This window comes from Podarcis tiliguerta, assembly GCF_965153285.1.
Source record: "Podarcis tiliguerta genome assembly, chromosome: 10".
Lineage (NCBI taxonomy): Eukaryota > Metazoa > Chordata > Lepidosauria > Squamata > Lacertidae > Podarcis > Podarcis tiliguerta.
In genome coordinates, this window is record NC_139543.1 from 41,421,407 (window position 1) to 41,436,181 (window position 14,775).

The following is a 14,775-nucleotide window of genomic DNA, read 5'->3' on the forward strand; positions in this document are numbered from 1 at the left end:
CAGCTATCTGGTTTTGTGCAAATTTGTAGACACCCCTCCCTGGTTTCTTTTTATGGCTTACTTGGCTTCTTATGTTGTTTTGCTGAGGGTGGGGAGAGGAAATCAATGACATGCCCCATTTTATGGGAGTATGGAATTACAAGGTTTGGCAGCATCTTGGTATGTGCAGTTCCCTTGTAGCACCCTTGAGCCCCAGCTTCCTACATTCATTTTTGGGAGGAGGGAGGCAGAAGATAAAGTACTTATCAGTTTCAGCTAGAGTTCCCTTGGTGGTGGCAATTCTGTGGGGCAGCCCAGATGCTGATGCATATCTGCAGCAATGTTGTCAGGATCCCTAGGAGTGTTCTCACTTGTATGCGCCAGGTGAGACAACATAATCTCAGCATAATGTAAGGGACTTATGACAAGCCAGACATCAAGAGAAACTAACAACTGAGGCGTAATAATGTCACTTATCTGTTGCTGGTCACAGATCTCAGAATGAATATGTCTGAACTTTGAGACATCTTGTATTTGTCATATGGCTTGCAATCACCAGTATTACTAAACCATTGAGTGGTATCAAACTAAACAGGGTAGCTAGCTCAAGCACTTCTAACTATGCAACAGAATTGCCCCTCTTCCATCTCCATCTGCCCCTTGTGTCTCCAGTACAGTCGTACCTTGGATCCCAAATGCCTTGCGAGTCTACTGTTTTGGCTCCCAAATGCCACAAACCTGGAAGTGAGTCTTCCGGTTTGCGAATGTTCTTTGGAACCCAAACCTTCCTGCAGCCAATCGGAAGCCACGCCTTGTTTTTCAAATGTTTTGGAAGTCGAATGGAGTTCTGGAACAGATTCCATTCAACTTCCAAGGTACCATGTACATATTTAGGGGGTACACAGGGGAAGGAGAAGAAGATGAACTTCCATTGCCCAGCCAGAGGTGCTTGCACTAGGAGAAGTACCGTATTTTTCGCCCTATAGGACGCACCGTCCCATAAGACGCACCTAGTTTTTTGGGGGGGAAATAAAGGAAAAAAATTATTTCCCCCCCAGGCGCGGGGTTGGGGAAGCCCGAGCTTCCCCCGACCCCAGCCCCCAAACAGGCAGCTCTCTGCAAGCCGTGGGAGCCCAGTGCTGGCTCCCGCTGCTAGCGGAGAGGTCCGCGAAGCCTGGGCGCGCTGAGCTCAGCGCGCGCAGGCTTCGGCATGCAGGCACCTCTCCGCCAGCAGCGGGAGCGTTCCCGCTGCTAGCGGAGAGGTCCGCGAAGCCTGGGCGCGCTGAGCTCAGCGCGCGCAGGCTTCGGCATGCAGGCACCTCTCCGCCAGCAGCGGGAGCGTTCCCGCTGCTAGCGGAGAGGTCCGCGAAGCCTGGGCGCGCTGAGCTCAGCGCGCGCAGGCTTCGGCATGCAGGCACCTCTCCGCCAGCAGCGGGAGCGCTCCCGCTGCTGGCGGAGAGGTCCGCGATGCCTGCATTCGCCCCATAAGACGCACCCAGATTTCCCCTTCATTTTTGGAGGGGAAAAAGTGCGTCTTATAGGGCGAAAAATACGGTATTTAGTTGCATACTGCCCCATGGTATTACTTCTCAATAAATCACTTTGATTGTGTAGGAATTCTGTAGATCTAGTCATGTATTCTGTTGAGAAATAACATTCAATCTGTTTCCTACTTCCTCAGTGAATAAGACTAGAGATGACATAAAAGGTTGTGGCTTTATTCTGTCAAGTTGTCCACCTGGCTACAGAAGAAACACTTTACTAAATAATAGGGCTATGAACCTATGCCTTGAAATAAAATAAATGTTAAAACTCACTTTTCCTTTTTAGAGCTCCCACTGTTACCCGAGTAGATGGTACATTTTCAGTAGTATGTTTCAGTTTTGAACCAGCAGCCTATATCATAGGGTTGCATGCTTCAGATTATACATGTTTTCTCTATTGTATTTTACATAAACTGACCGATAATGACAGGTTTCATAAATGGGCTATGTATGCCATAAAAGAGCAAGAAGTCAGTTCCCACATGAGTGCATTGCTGTTGGTTCATTGCAAAGCGATTTATCTTGGATTCCAAAGTGCCGTCTTATTCAAAGGGTTCAGTCCTTCAGATCTTCTATAATAAACGGAAGGCAAGGCTTGGGGGAGATTGCGATGGCAAGGTTTCACGTTCAAGGGGGCGTCTCCTGGTTTCTGAAGCAAATGAACGAACATGGAGGCAGATGGGGCAGTTCCTGGCTTCAGAACAACCTGTGGGAAGATGTGGATTTCGGAGCATAAGCTTTGCGGTGCCCATTTCTGCAGATTCTCCTGGCTCCTATTAGAAATGGAACACAGTAAAAGAGATGGTGAGAGGTGTTGGGCAGTAATCAAAATCACTCTGAACAAAATGTTCTACGACTAAAGGGCCACTGGAACATAATGATCATGCTTTTGTGACATTATGAGTTTCACTCTCCCCAGTCTGTGAAAGTGTCATTTGCTGCTTAGAAGGACATTTGAATCACCTGCTGTGTGGATCATAGAACTGTAGAGTTGGAAGGGACCCTGTGTATCATCTAGTCCTGCAATGCAGGAATATGCATCTGTCCCATATGAGAACTGAACCTGCCAGCTTGGTGTTCAGCACTGTGCTTTGGTCCTCCAGATGTTTGGACTTCACCTTTCATCATCCCTCGCCCTTGGCTGTACCAGCTGCGGCTGGTGGGAGTTAGAGTCCTACAACATCTGGAAGGATCCCCTTACTCTCATCTGGTGAATCCCTCCTATGTATTCAAAACATCGGTTAAGACCTACAGAGAAGAGGATCAAGCCATGCCTTATCCCAGATAGCTGCTTTTCCAGCTATGTAGCTCAAAATAGGAAGTGCCTTTAGTATTGGGAGCTTGGCATGATTTAACTGATTTTATATAACTTTAGCTGTGCCCCATTTGTTGATATTGTTGGTCTGTGTGCTGTGGGTAAACAGGGATCAACACTGTTCCCATAAGATTTCCTGGCTATTGTGCCAGGCACTCTCAAATCCTCCTGAGAGCACCCTTCTGTATAATAGGTCCCTCGCAATACAGCTCAACAGTGAATAGGTGAAATTACAAGAAAAGTAGCCTTCTACAATATAATTTGAGGGTTATGATAACTGAGGAGCCTTCAGCAGTCATAGAAGGTTTAAGCCAATATGCTCCTCTTCATCTTTTGGGCAAAACTTGTCTATCTGTCTTTCTGTGTCTATATGCAAGGAAAGATTTCTCTTTTTAAAAAACAACCCTGAAATATTTAACAAATCTGGTTACAGTTTAGCATGCACTGACTTAGGTCAAACATTAAAGAGTTGTTTCAGCTAGCAGTGCTCCAGCTGTGGACTAGTTACCAAACAACCCATCCTTTTAAGCAATGATTTCTTGGATAAGGCAAGAACAGTCACTTGGATTTAGATGGAAGAAGAATTTTCTTTGAGTTAATATACCAACCATGGTCTGGAGAAAAGAAAGGCACAAAGGCATAACTTACTATAGCCCTTCTGATAATTTGGAGTAGAATTAAAGAAATAACATTCTCATTCTTCCTCTCCCATGGAAGGATCTTAAATATTGGACCAAGACCAGGAAGAACACCTACTTTCAAGATCTTAATCCTATCACTTGATTCCTTCACGGTCAATCTCTAGAATGAACAACTGCCCAAGATTGTTTTCTGAAATTTTAATTGACACTTCTTTTCTACATCAATATGGTAATACAAGACAAGGTTTGAAAAACTTCAGCAGGTCAGATAGTTTAAACTTGTCTACTTGAAAAAATACAGTAGAGACAGGCCTGGGCTGTGTGAAGGAGTCCTTAGTAGATCTAGGATGGACTCTATTAGGATTGGTTAAAGGAAGGGGAGTGAGTACACCATAAATTGGTGATAGTAGCTTTCAACACACAGAGCAGTTTCACCAATGCAGTGTAAGCTTCTAGGCAAGATAGGCTAAACACTTGTACATCACATCACACCCCCCACTAAAATGAAATGCACTCCCACAAAAGTCAGCCGATGTTTGCACGAAATGTTTGCACACTCCAGCTCACCATACTAGGAAAGTCTGGCTAGGCGACCTGTTTGCGCACTGCTGTGTAGGGGCTGGATCCTGTTCTCCCTTCTTATGGTTCTTCATTCTTAAACCAGGTTAAGACCAGACAGCCCAACAGATGGTTCACTGCCAGCCCTCCAAATAGACAGCTGTGCTCTGTAAGTGGAGCCCACAGCCACCCTAAGGGGAAGAATTGACTGCAGGGTACAGGCATGGAATACCTTTGGAATCCCTGGTTACTGCATCCTGCCAGAGCCCCAGGGTATGCGCAACTGTAGAGGGCAGAGGTGCGATACTGAAGCCTGCGATTGTGCTTCATTTTCCCAAAGCGAGTCCTGCTCTTCCCAATCTCCTGTTTAGCAGAGTTTCCTCTCCCAACTTTGAATTTCCTTCTCGGTCGTTGCCTGGAATATGAGAAAATGTGCTACATTTGTTCTAGTTTATCAAGGTATCCACTACGTTTACAATGGCAACATATATTTCAGGACAGGAGAGGTTACTGGATCAGGCCAGTGGCCCGTTAAGTCCAGCACCCTGTTCTTTCAGGTGCCTGTCCTGCGGATTCTAGCCTTTTCCTTCAGTTGGATATCAGTACCATCACTGAAATGTTCTTCTTGTTAAAATGTCCTTTCCAGAAGAGTGAATAAATGAAAACAAAAGGTTTCCTTCTCTTTGCTATGATGTGATCAGGCTTCAGAGTCTATTTAACAGCATTAAGCTCCTAAGAGGGGTTTTTGTGGTGGGACATTTAATCGGTTCTTTCAAAGTGGAGTTTCGTTTGGAAAATCCTGCTAGTCCGGGTTTTTTTTCCAAATGGATGCCTCCCCCCAGTGGTACATCTAAAATAAAAAAGTCTATTTGGGATATGTGGTATATTTTTATCGCTTCTACTAAACCAGAGGAAGCTTGTGCAATCATCTACCACAGCAGGGCTGATTTAACAATATGACAACTGTGCTGCAGAAGAAGGTCCCTGGTGCCCTTTTTCAATACTACTTTAGTGTTTGCTTTCACAAAACGACTAGTAAGATTTTTCTGCCCCGTAGAATTTGAACACATGCAGGCAAATGCAAAACTGCAATGCACATGCCAAAAAATTACAATTAATTAGAAAGAAGTGACAGATTGGTGGGTGTAAACAACTGAGTTGTTGAACAAACAAACAAACAAACAAACACCCCCATGTTTTCCCTTTAGGTGGGAAATGGCTTCCTTCAGGCCTTGCTATGAGTTCTATCCGCAAATGAGAAAGTATTTGGAGACACCCAATTTATGAAATGTAGTAAAAACACAAAAGCAGTCTTTAAATCTATACCATGTCTGACAGCAAGTAGTTGACGCTGTGTGCTTAGGCAACAGCATATTCCAGTCCTTCACTTTTACACCATTTCTGTCATAGAATCGTAGAGTTGGAAGGGACCCCAAGAGTCATCAAACCCAACCCTCTGCAATGCAGGAATCTCAACTAATGCATCCCTGACAGATGTCCATCCAAGCTCTGCTTAAAACCTCCAATGAAAGTGAGTCCACCATATTCTGAGGGAGCCTGTTTCACGGTTAAACAGCTCTTACTGTCAGAAAGTTCTTCCTGATGTTTAGTCATTCTGCATTCACATATGTATGGGGGTGTGATTTTCATACTCTCAATGCGGGGATTATAGTTTGGAGTCTGTGGCTTTTGGTTTGCTCCTCTTGTGGTACAGGAAACAACAACATAAAGCCGAATTGTCTACCACCTGGCCCTGCCTTCACCTGCCTACTGCCAACCTGCTGTTTTGGACCACATTTCCCATCAGCCCCTGCTAACCCATCTTCAAATTAGAGAAGGTTTTTGATTTGACCCCTTGGCCTGCAGATGGCAGCACTAGCTCAGTAACTCAGAAGAAGTTTGATGCAGGAGAAATATACGATAAAATGCACCCCTCTCATGGTGTAACACTTTGCAATGCAAGAGAAAAAGAACCAGTGATTGAGAGTACCAATGGAACTACAACAGAATCTAGAATTCTCCCAGGCTTACGGTCATATTCAACACAGCACTAAAGTGAACATTCCACCAGTCCAAAGTTTTCTCCTTGCACAAAGGAACATTCTCCCCCTTTCCTTCCCCCTGCCAAACCTGTTATGGGTATTCCCCCAACCCCCCTGGAGAAGATTTGAGGACAGTGCAGACACTGGCGGAGGAAGAGGGGTGCGGGGGGAGCGCACCATTCCCGGCAGCGCAATCCCGGTGGGGTGCTATTGCGGCTGCCCCCCCCCCCCGCACTGGGTGTCACGCCCCTGCAGGCGGCGCACCACACCCCCGGGATGCACATCAGCCACTCCCCCGCCTGCTCTCCGCCCCCCCCATGCCAGAACATGAAGCTCTGCCACTGAGTGCAGAGTGTGTGCAGAGGAAGGAGAGCGGGGAATCTTGTGCTAGTGCAGAAAAATATATATTTGAATACTGCCCTTAGTGTTTTAAGGCTGCTGAAATCACATAACACCGGTCCTGAGAGATCTGCATTGGCTCCCAGTACGTTTCCGAGCACAATTCAAGGTGTTGGTGCTGACCTTTAAAGCCCTAAACGGCCTCGGTCCTGTATACCTGAAGGAGCGTCTCCACCCCCATCATTCAGCCCGGACACTGAGATCCAGCACTGAGGGTCTTCTGGCGGTTCCCTCATTGCAAGAAGTGAGGTTACAGGGAACCAGACAGAGGGCCTTCTCGGTAGTGGCACCAGCCCTGTGGAATGCCCTCCCTTCAGATGTGAAGGAAATAAGCAGCTATTATATTTTTAAAAGACATCTGAAGGCAGCCCTGTTTAGGGAGGTTTTTAATATTTAATGCTGTATTGTTTTTAACACTTGATTGGAAGCCGCCCAGAGTGGCTGGGGAAACTCAGCCAGATGGGCAGGGTATAAATAATAAATAAATAAATTATTATTATTATTATTATTATTATTATTATTATTATTATTGAATTGTAGAGTTGGAAAGGACCTCAAGAGTCATTTAGTACAAGCCCCTGGAATACACGATTCTCAGCCAAAGCATCCATGACAGAAAATGGAGCACAACATTCTTGCCATGACTCACTCACTCTCTCTCTCTCTCTCTCTCTCTCTCTCTCTATATATATATATACATATATATATCCTTTGCAAATACCTCATTCTACCAGGGATGTGATGGGTTTGGTTAATATGAGACCCTTCTCTGTGAGTACTACAAACAAACTACAGGGAGGAACCAGAGGTGTTACATTGGCGCAGTGACTGAGTCTATTAGAGCATACATGCATAGTATTCAGGAAAAGGGTAAGCACTTGAATGATATATTTTGATGGTTGTACATTTATATAGCTGTCTCATGGGGAACATATAACCAACAAGGACTATGTATATTTTCTCAGAAGGAAGTCCTACTGTACTTAGTGGGATTTATTATGCCCATAAAGGTGGGATAGGAAGCCAAGAGCAGTGTGGTGCTGCTCTAATACCCCTAATCCATATGGCAAATCCATATGGACTCTGTTTCTTAACCAGCAGAGGGAGCTTCATTCTCTACACGCCATAATACGCTGGACAAATGCTTAAATAAATGTCCTGCCGAAAGCCTATTGCACTGAATCCAACTTTGTTGGTTGTAGAAAAGGAACTTGGTTTTCATGGTCTACCCAAAACCCAAAGATACGTGTTCTTGGATGAGGGCCCAGCCCTGCCCCTTCCTCTCTCCAAGTCTGGAAAAAGTGTAGGAGGGGATGTGGGGCCCTTGCAACTGATCAAACTGCTTTAAATCACTGGAGTGGTAAAATAGCTCATGAAGCTGGACCTCAAAATGTAAGTGAGGGTGTAGCTCTAGAAACACCTAGTAGTTGGCTGCTGAATTCATCAGCCACCACCCTTGCGACTCCCTGCCACAAATATTGTTCTTGCCGAATGCACTGTTTTTCAAATAACCCAACAAGCCAATCTGATCCCCAGACTTGCTCCCTTTCCTGAGCTCCTGTAGCTGCCAATGATTACTCAACCAAGTTTCAGCCACCATCTTTCCTAATGTTCCCATGCATTCCTGCCATGCCATGCCATTACATGTACATACACATAATGCTTACCCAATTTAAGTATGGAGCGCTTTCTTCTGGGGACATGCCAATGGAATGGGATAGCAGTGGATTCCCTCAGAAGCAACAATCAAAGGGTGCAAGGGCACAATTAAAGGGGGAGATATGGAAGAGGTGCCCCGGTCACTGTGTTGTAGTATTGAATGGGAAAGGAGAGAACCATCTGTGCCACATTTTGCTCTTTTGAGAGAGGAGGGGAGTTAACTTTAATAAACTATTGAGGATCAGGAGTTAGATGAATGAACCTAACCAGAGATATCCAAGAAATCAGAATGTGTGTGTGTGTGTGTGCGTGTGCGCGCACACCTGCCCCTGACAAATTTGTGTTTTCCTACTTAGAGAGACTGCAGGGCACAGATGAGGGGAAAATGGGTGGTGTAAGAATAGCTACTTCCCATCTTGCTGCTTTGGGGCCAAGAAAGAGCCAATCTGAAGGGGCAAATTACACTGGTACCTAGGGTTACAGACGCTTCAGGTTACTGACGCTTCAGGTTACAGACTGCACTAACCCAGAAATAGTACCTCAGGTTAAGAACTTTACTTCAGGATGAGAACAGAAATCACGCGGCAGTGGCGGGAGGCCCCATTAGCTAAAGTGGTACCTCAGGTTAAGAACAGTTTCAGGTTAAGAACGGACCTCCAGAACAAATTAAGTTCTTAACCCGAGGTACCACTGTACGATATTCTCACAGGATCTTGGCATGCACGTGGGGAAAGTTACTGACTGAAAGCAACTTCCATAACCACATTTTTCAGAGCTAAAAGACTCCACACTGAAAACATAATCTTCCTAGTGCAGTCAGTGGAACAGGCAGATGCTTAAGAAACAAACATGTCTTGGATATCTGGCCATTCCTCATCGAACAGCCTTAGTGGTAGAGTCACTTCTCACGTGGGGGCCTAATTATGGTGGTGAATGGGCCTGACTGGCAGATGTGATCTCAGAACCACTGGCAGTCATCTTTGAGAATTCCTGGAGAACAGGCGAAGTCCCGGCAGACTGGAGGAGGGCAAATGTTGTCCCTATTTTCAAAAAGGGGAAAAGAGAGGACCCAAATAATTACCGCCCAGTCAGTCTAACATCAATACCAGGGAAGATTCTGGAGCAGATCATTAAGCAAACAATCTGTGAGCACCTAGAAAGGAATGCTGTGATCACCAATAGTCAGCATGGATTTCTGAAAAATAAGTCATGTCAGACTAACCTGATCTCATTTTTTGACAGAATTACAAGCCTGGTAGATGAAGGGAACGCAGTGGATGTAGTCAACCTTGATTTCAGCAAGGCATTTGACAAGGTGCCCCATGATATTCTTGTAAAGAAGCTGGTAAAATGCGGTCTTGACTATGCTACCACTCAGTGGATTTGTAACTGGCTGACTGACCGGACCCAAAGGGTGCTCATCAATGGTTCCTCTTCATCCTGGAGAAGAGTGACTAGTGGGGTGCCACAGGGTTCTGTCTTGGGCCCGGTCTTATTCAACATCTTTATCAACGACTTGGATGATGGACTCAAGGGCATCCTGATCAAATTTGCAGATGACACCAAACTGGGAGGGGTGGCTAACACCCCAGAAGACAGGATCACACTTCAAAACGACCTTGACAGATTAGAGAACTGGGCCAAAACAAACAAGATGAATTTTAACAGGGAGAAATGTAAAGTATTGCACTTGGGCAAAAAAAATGAGAGGCACAAATACAAGATGGGTGACACCTGGCTTGAGAGCAGTACATGTGAAAAGGATCTAGGAGTCTTGGTTGACCACAAACTTAACATGAGCCAACAGTGTGACGCGGCAGCTAAAAAAGCCAATGCAATTCTGGGCTGCATCAATAGGAGTATAGCATCTAGATCAAGGGAAGTTATAGTGCCACTGTATTCTGCTCTGGTCAGACCTCACCTGGAGTACTGTGTCCAGTTCTGGGCACCACAGTTCAAGAAGGACACTGACAAACTAGAACGTGTACAGAGGAGGGCAACCAAAATGGTCAAAGGCCTGGAAACAATGCCTTATGAGGATCGGCTAAAGGAGCTGGGCATGTTTAGCCTGGAGAAGAGGAGGTTAAGGGGTGATATGATAGCCATGTTCAAATATATAAAAGGATGTCACATAGAGGAGGGAGAAAGGTTGTTTTCTGCTGCTCCAGAGAAGCGGACACGGAGCAATGGATACAAACTACAAGAAAGAAGATTCCACCTAAACATTAGGAAGAACTTCCTGACAGTAAGAGCTGTTCGACAGTGGAATTTGCTGCCAAGGAGTGTGGTGGAGTCTCCTTCTTTGGAGGTCTTTAAGCAGAGGCTTGACAACCATATGTCAGGAGTGCTCTGATGGTGTTTCCTGCTTGGCAGGGGGTTGGACTCGATGACCCTTGTGGTCTCTTCCAACTCTATGATTCTATGATTCTATGATTCTATGACTGAGGTTACAGGCGGAATCTAGTCAATACTTACCCTCCTCTGGTGTCACTGCTTTGTTCATTTGCCCTCAACATCCTGTCTTGCAGACAACAAACAGCGAAGGAGATTGACATGGTAACAATGATCACTCCACTGATGAGAGAGGCGATTACTGCCACCCGGAACCCTTTGTCCAGGGGCTTTGGGATCACTAAGGGGACAAAAACAAAGCATGCTTGTTATGAGTCACACACTGTAAATGGCATTAACTGAAGGGCACCTGGAATGTTGCCAGTTCACGCCTTAGTTTTTCCATTTAGAATCTTTATTTTTGCAGAGAGATTGATCTGAAAAGATGCATACTTTCTTGATCCACATTTGAACAGCGCAATATTCTGTTCATACGAAGCCCAGCAATTCAGAAATAAGTTTAACCAGTAGCTTACCTTCACAGTGAGGTGGGGGGTGACTCCAGTAAAAGATGCTTCCTTCTAGCAAACAGGTCAGTTTTCGTTTGCCCACAAGCTGATAGCCTTCTTTGCACCAGTATGTAACCACTGAACCCAGGGAGCTGCCAGAGCCCTCTTCGGTATAATAAAACCCATAGCTTGGAGGGAGGAGAGCTGTGCATTGAGCTGCAACAGACACAGGGAAACTAAATATGGGTTATTTGAAGAACACATCTGTACGAATCAATGGTGTTGGCAGCTCAGGACTGCAAATGAGGTTCTGCAAAGTGACTTGTGCAGCAGCAGCTTTTGTCTGCATGGGAGCTGCTGTAATGTGATGGCATCACAAGAGGGTGAATTGATGGAGGATAAGGCTATCAGTGACCACTAGTCATGATGGCTACATGCCAGCACCAGGATCAGAGCCTTGAATGCTGGTTGCTGGAGAACAACAGTAGGAGAGGACTGTTGCCCTCTTGTATATCTGATTGGCTGCTCTGGTAAACTTTATGCTGGGTTAGATAGGTTTTTGAATCAGACTCAGGAAAGTGGCTCTTATAACTTGGTGCTTCTCATGTTGAATTGTATGTATGAAAGAAGTCCCTGAAAAAAGTGGGTGTTTTGTATTGTTCAGCTGTGCAAACTGTCCATCCCATGATAAGCAGAGCCAGATGTATTGAATTTGTGCATTCCATCTCTTCTCTCCATACGCCACATTTTAAAGCAAGGGAAGGAAATCAGGGCACATGGTGAGGTCTGAAGTGTTCCCAGGAAAACGCTGGTTTTTCATTATTGTACTTGCTGCCTCTTGAGGGTAAGTATGGTTCAGCGCTCATAAGAGGGTTAGCAAATTCCTTCAGGCTGGAAACTAAGCAGTAAGTACGGATTTGGCATCCAGTGTAACTGGGACAACACAGTTCTCTGTGCCTACTCAGAAGTAAGTCCCACTAAGTTCAACAGAATTTGCTCCCAGGTAAGTGTGTGCAGTCTAAAACAACGGAACTGGCTGGCTGGTAAACAGCTCACCTAAGGCTAAATGCTTAGTTTCTCAAACTTACATCCTTTTGCTAGGCTACTTGTTTGTCTTTACTGAGAGGCCATGGTTAGTTTGGGAAAGAGACATAGACAGCCAGATCTCTGAAGATGTCCAGAAGAAAATTTGGCAAAGATATGCCATGAAGGTAAATTTGCCTAGAGTTCATCTCAGTCCACATTAAAATTAGTGCACCAGAAGCACCTGCCACTTCTAAGGCTTGTTTGTTTGTTTATTAAATTTGTTCACTGCCCCATTCTCATAGATCCCAGGGAGGCTCACAGCATAAACTTTCTTCACTTTGGAGTTGGAGAAAACTTGGACCTCAAAGCTTGTGGTAGAGCAGTCTGGTGGACTCAGGCATACAATATTAACAAAATAATAGAGATACGTAATTTGTCTCCCAATCACAAGCCTTTTTCAACCAGTCATACTTCATAACACTGGAGGAAGCAGGATTCAATAAGGTTTAGGGCTGTTCTTCAGTGAAGTACCAGGACCATGTGATCAATGGCTTCTCTAAATCAGATGTCTTTAACATGTAATGGTTTCCATTCATTGCATTCATTAACAACAATTCATCAATATAAATATACACCTCTCATCAATTTTGGACTGGACATGTTTCTACATTGTGCGTCGATTTCATTCTAATGGGGACAACATATTTGTGCCTACTCCTTTATAGTTTGTTATGCCATTCTATTATACTTTGCTGATCTTTAAAAATCCTTCAAAAACACTTCTATGAACAGTTTTTAAATAAATAAACATAGTGCAGGGGGGAGAGAGGGACCTGTTCACCAATTCCCCACCAAGTGCCCCCTTTCCCTGCAATTGCCTTACAGAGAAAACAACTGAAATCACGAATCCTAAGTTTTCTTCCTAAGATAATGTTATCCCCTTGGTACCAGCTCTGCTCCTCCCGAAAAGTTTATCAAACTACCAATATCCCCACCCCCAGGAGGGGAGAAGATGTAATGATGCACTGATTTTTGCATGGTATAAAAGAAATATTTTTGCTCAAAAAAGAGGAGATTCAAAGAACATCTAGAACATATGTGGTAGTTCTGCCTGTTCCAACAGGATAGTTGAAGATGCCATAGTGTGCTTCCTAGTGAATTTGCACCATGCTTACAAAACGACACACTTGTACTTTACATTTACTAGCACAGAATAATTGCCACCACATCCCTCAACATTTATATGGACTAAAGTAGGTTAAATTCTTCATACCACTTATATGTGTGCATTGAGTCTGTGAGAAAAAAATCCATAGCTTTGATCCTCAGTGACGCTTAAGAGTTAACTTTGTGGGTTTTGTAGCAGTTAATATGACCGAGTGGTTAAACCGGGATGCTAAGGGGCAAGTAATGAGTGACCTAGTAATGAGCCCCTTGAACGATGGTAGGAAGAATACCCTTTCGATAGCAAGTTGTGTGTATTAGACACACAAGATGTGACTTTTGGCTGAAGATCTGAGGACACAAACACACACTTAAACACAAGACGTTTCAGAGTACCTGAAAGGTTGCCTTGAACAATGGTCCCATTTCCAGCATCTCTAAGAAATTTCTTTACACCAGCTTCCTCTGCAGGGATGGTGGTCAAGGATTCCAGAGCTTCACTCAAGGTAAACTCTAGGCAACTCCAGGCTAGTAGGCAGAGGGCTGCGTGTTCCTGGATTGGTTGCTTCTTCATATCTTGAGGCTTTGCTGTGGCATCCTGGAGTTCTCCCAATAATATTGAATGTATGTGTGCATGTTTTCCCCTTCTTCACTCAAAATCTGACCTGGCAGCAGTAAGCTGGATTTGAGGTCTTTAAGCCTTGAGGAGGAAAGCCTGTTTGTTCCCCAGAGACCAGCTGCCATTTCACCAAATCTTACAAGACTGAAGGAACCTACAGTGGTACCTTGGGTTAAGTACTTAATTCGTTCCGGAGGTCCGTTCTTAACCTGAAACCGTTCTTAACCTGAAGCACCACTTTAGCTAATAGGGCCTCCTGCTGCCACCGTGCTGCCGGAACATGATTTTTGTTCTCATCCTGAAGCAAAGTTCTTAACCCGAGGTAATATTTCTGGGTTAGCGGAGCCTGTAACCTGAAGTGTATGTAACCTGAAGCATATGTAACCTGAGGTACCTCTCTCTCTCTCTCTCTCTCTCTCTCTCTCTCACACACACACACACAAATATCTCTTTGAATTGTCTTCCTCTGCCCTCACCATGCATGTACATTCATTTTTTCTTGCATGCTCCCCCCCCCCCCCAAGATAAAATACAATGATGTCCTGTTCCAGTGTTGGCTCAGTGACCAGTTTCTCCTATGGGGAAACCAGGGCTAATAAAGGTAACGATGAATACAGTGTGCATGCAAAACATTTGGGAGGCCTCTTATACATGCTAAATAGTGCTGGTGCTCTTATTCAAGATAAATAATCTGTAATGACTTCTCTGCATATAAGGAGTGTTAATGCCATAACTATAATTACTTCACTGTGGATTGCAGGGAGGCAAATGGATGGCCTTTCTGCAAGTATTCACTTTGCTTCTTTCCTTTCTCTGTCAGTGTATCATGCACCACCATTTGTTTGTTTGTTCTCTTGTGTTTTTGTTCATTCTCAAAAATTTCAATGAGCATAAATGTGTGTGTGTGTGTGTTTGTGAGATAGAGAGAGAGAAGGATTGCCAGGTTGCCATGCTAAGCATGTTTGGGTGTGCTAGAAACCAGCCAGGTG

General features: G+C 44.7%; 1 protein-coding gene across 2 annotated transcripts; it reads right to left on the reverse strand.

Annotated features, from left to right (window-relative positions):
* Positions 1–1,676: 1,676 nt before the first annotated feature.
* LOC310658530 (uncharacterized protein) lies at positions 1,677–13,938 on the reverse strand. Of its 2 annotated transcripts, XM_083400602.1 has the most exons (5): positions 13,564–13,938; positions 11,005–11,193; positions 10,613–10,769; positions 4,270–4,452; positions 1,677–2,296 (listed from the first exon to the last, which is right to left on the reverse strand). In XM_083400602.1, exons 1-5 carry the CDS (start codon positions 13,739–13,741, stop codon positions 2,041–2,043), a joined length of 963 nt encoding a protein of 320 aa, XP_083256728.1. In that variant the 5' UTR covers positions 13,742–13,938; the 3' UTR covers positions 1,677–2,040. The 2 variants fall into 2 exon arrangements, with proteins under 2 accessions (XP_083256728.1, XP_083256729.1); XM_083400603.1 differs by lacking the exon at positions 4,270–4,452.
* Positions 13,939–14,775: the final 837 nt, after the last annotated feature.

Coding starts and splice junctions, on each gene's coding strand:
- LOC310658530 (XM_083400602.1), bottom strand. CDS start 13,741: ATGAAGAAGCAACCAATCCAGGAACACGCAGCCCTCTGCCTACTAGCC. Junction 11,194..13,563: donor TGTTCAAGGCAACCTTTCAG/GTACTCTGAAAC, acceptor TGTCTGTTGCAG/CTCAATGCACAGCTCTCCTC. Junction 2,297..4,269: donor AGTAACCAGGGATTCCAAAG/GTATTCCATGCC, acceptor CATTTCTAATAG/GAGCCAGGAGAATCTGCAGA.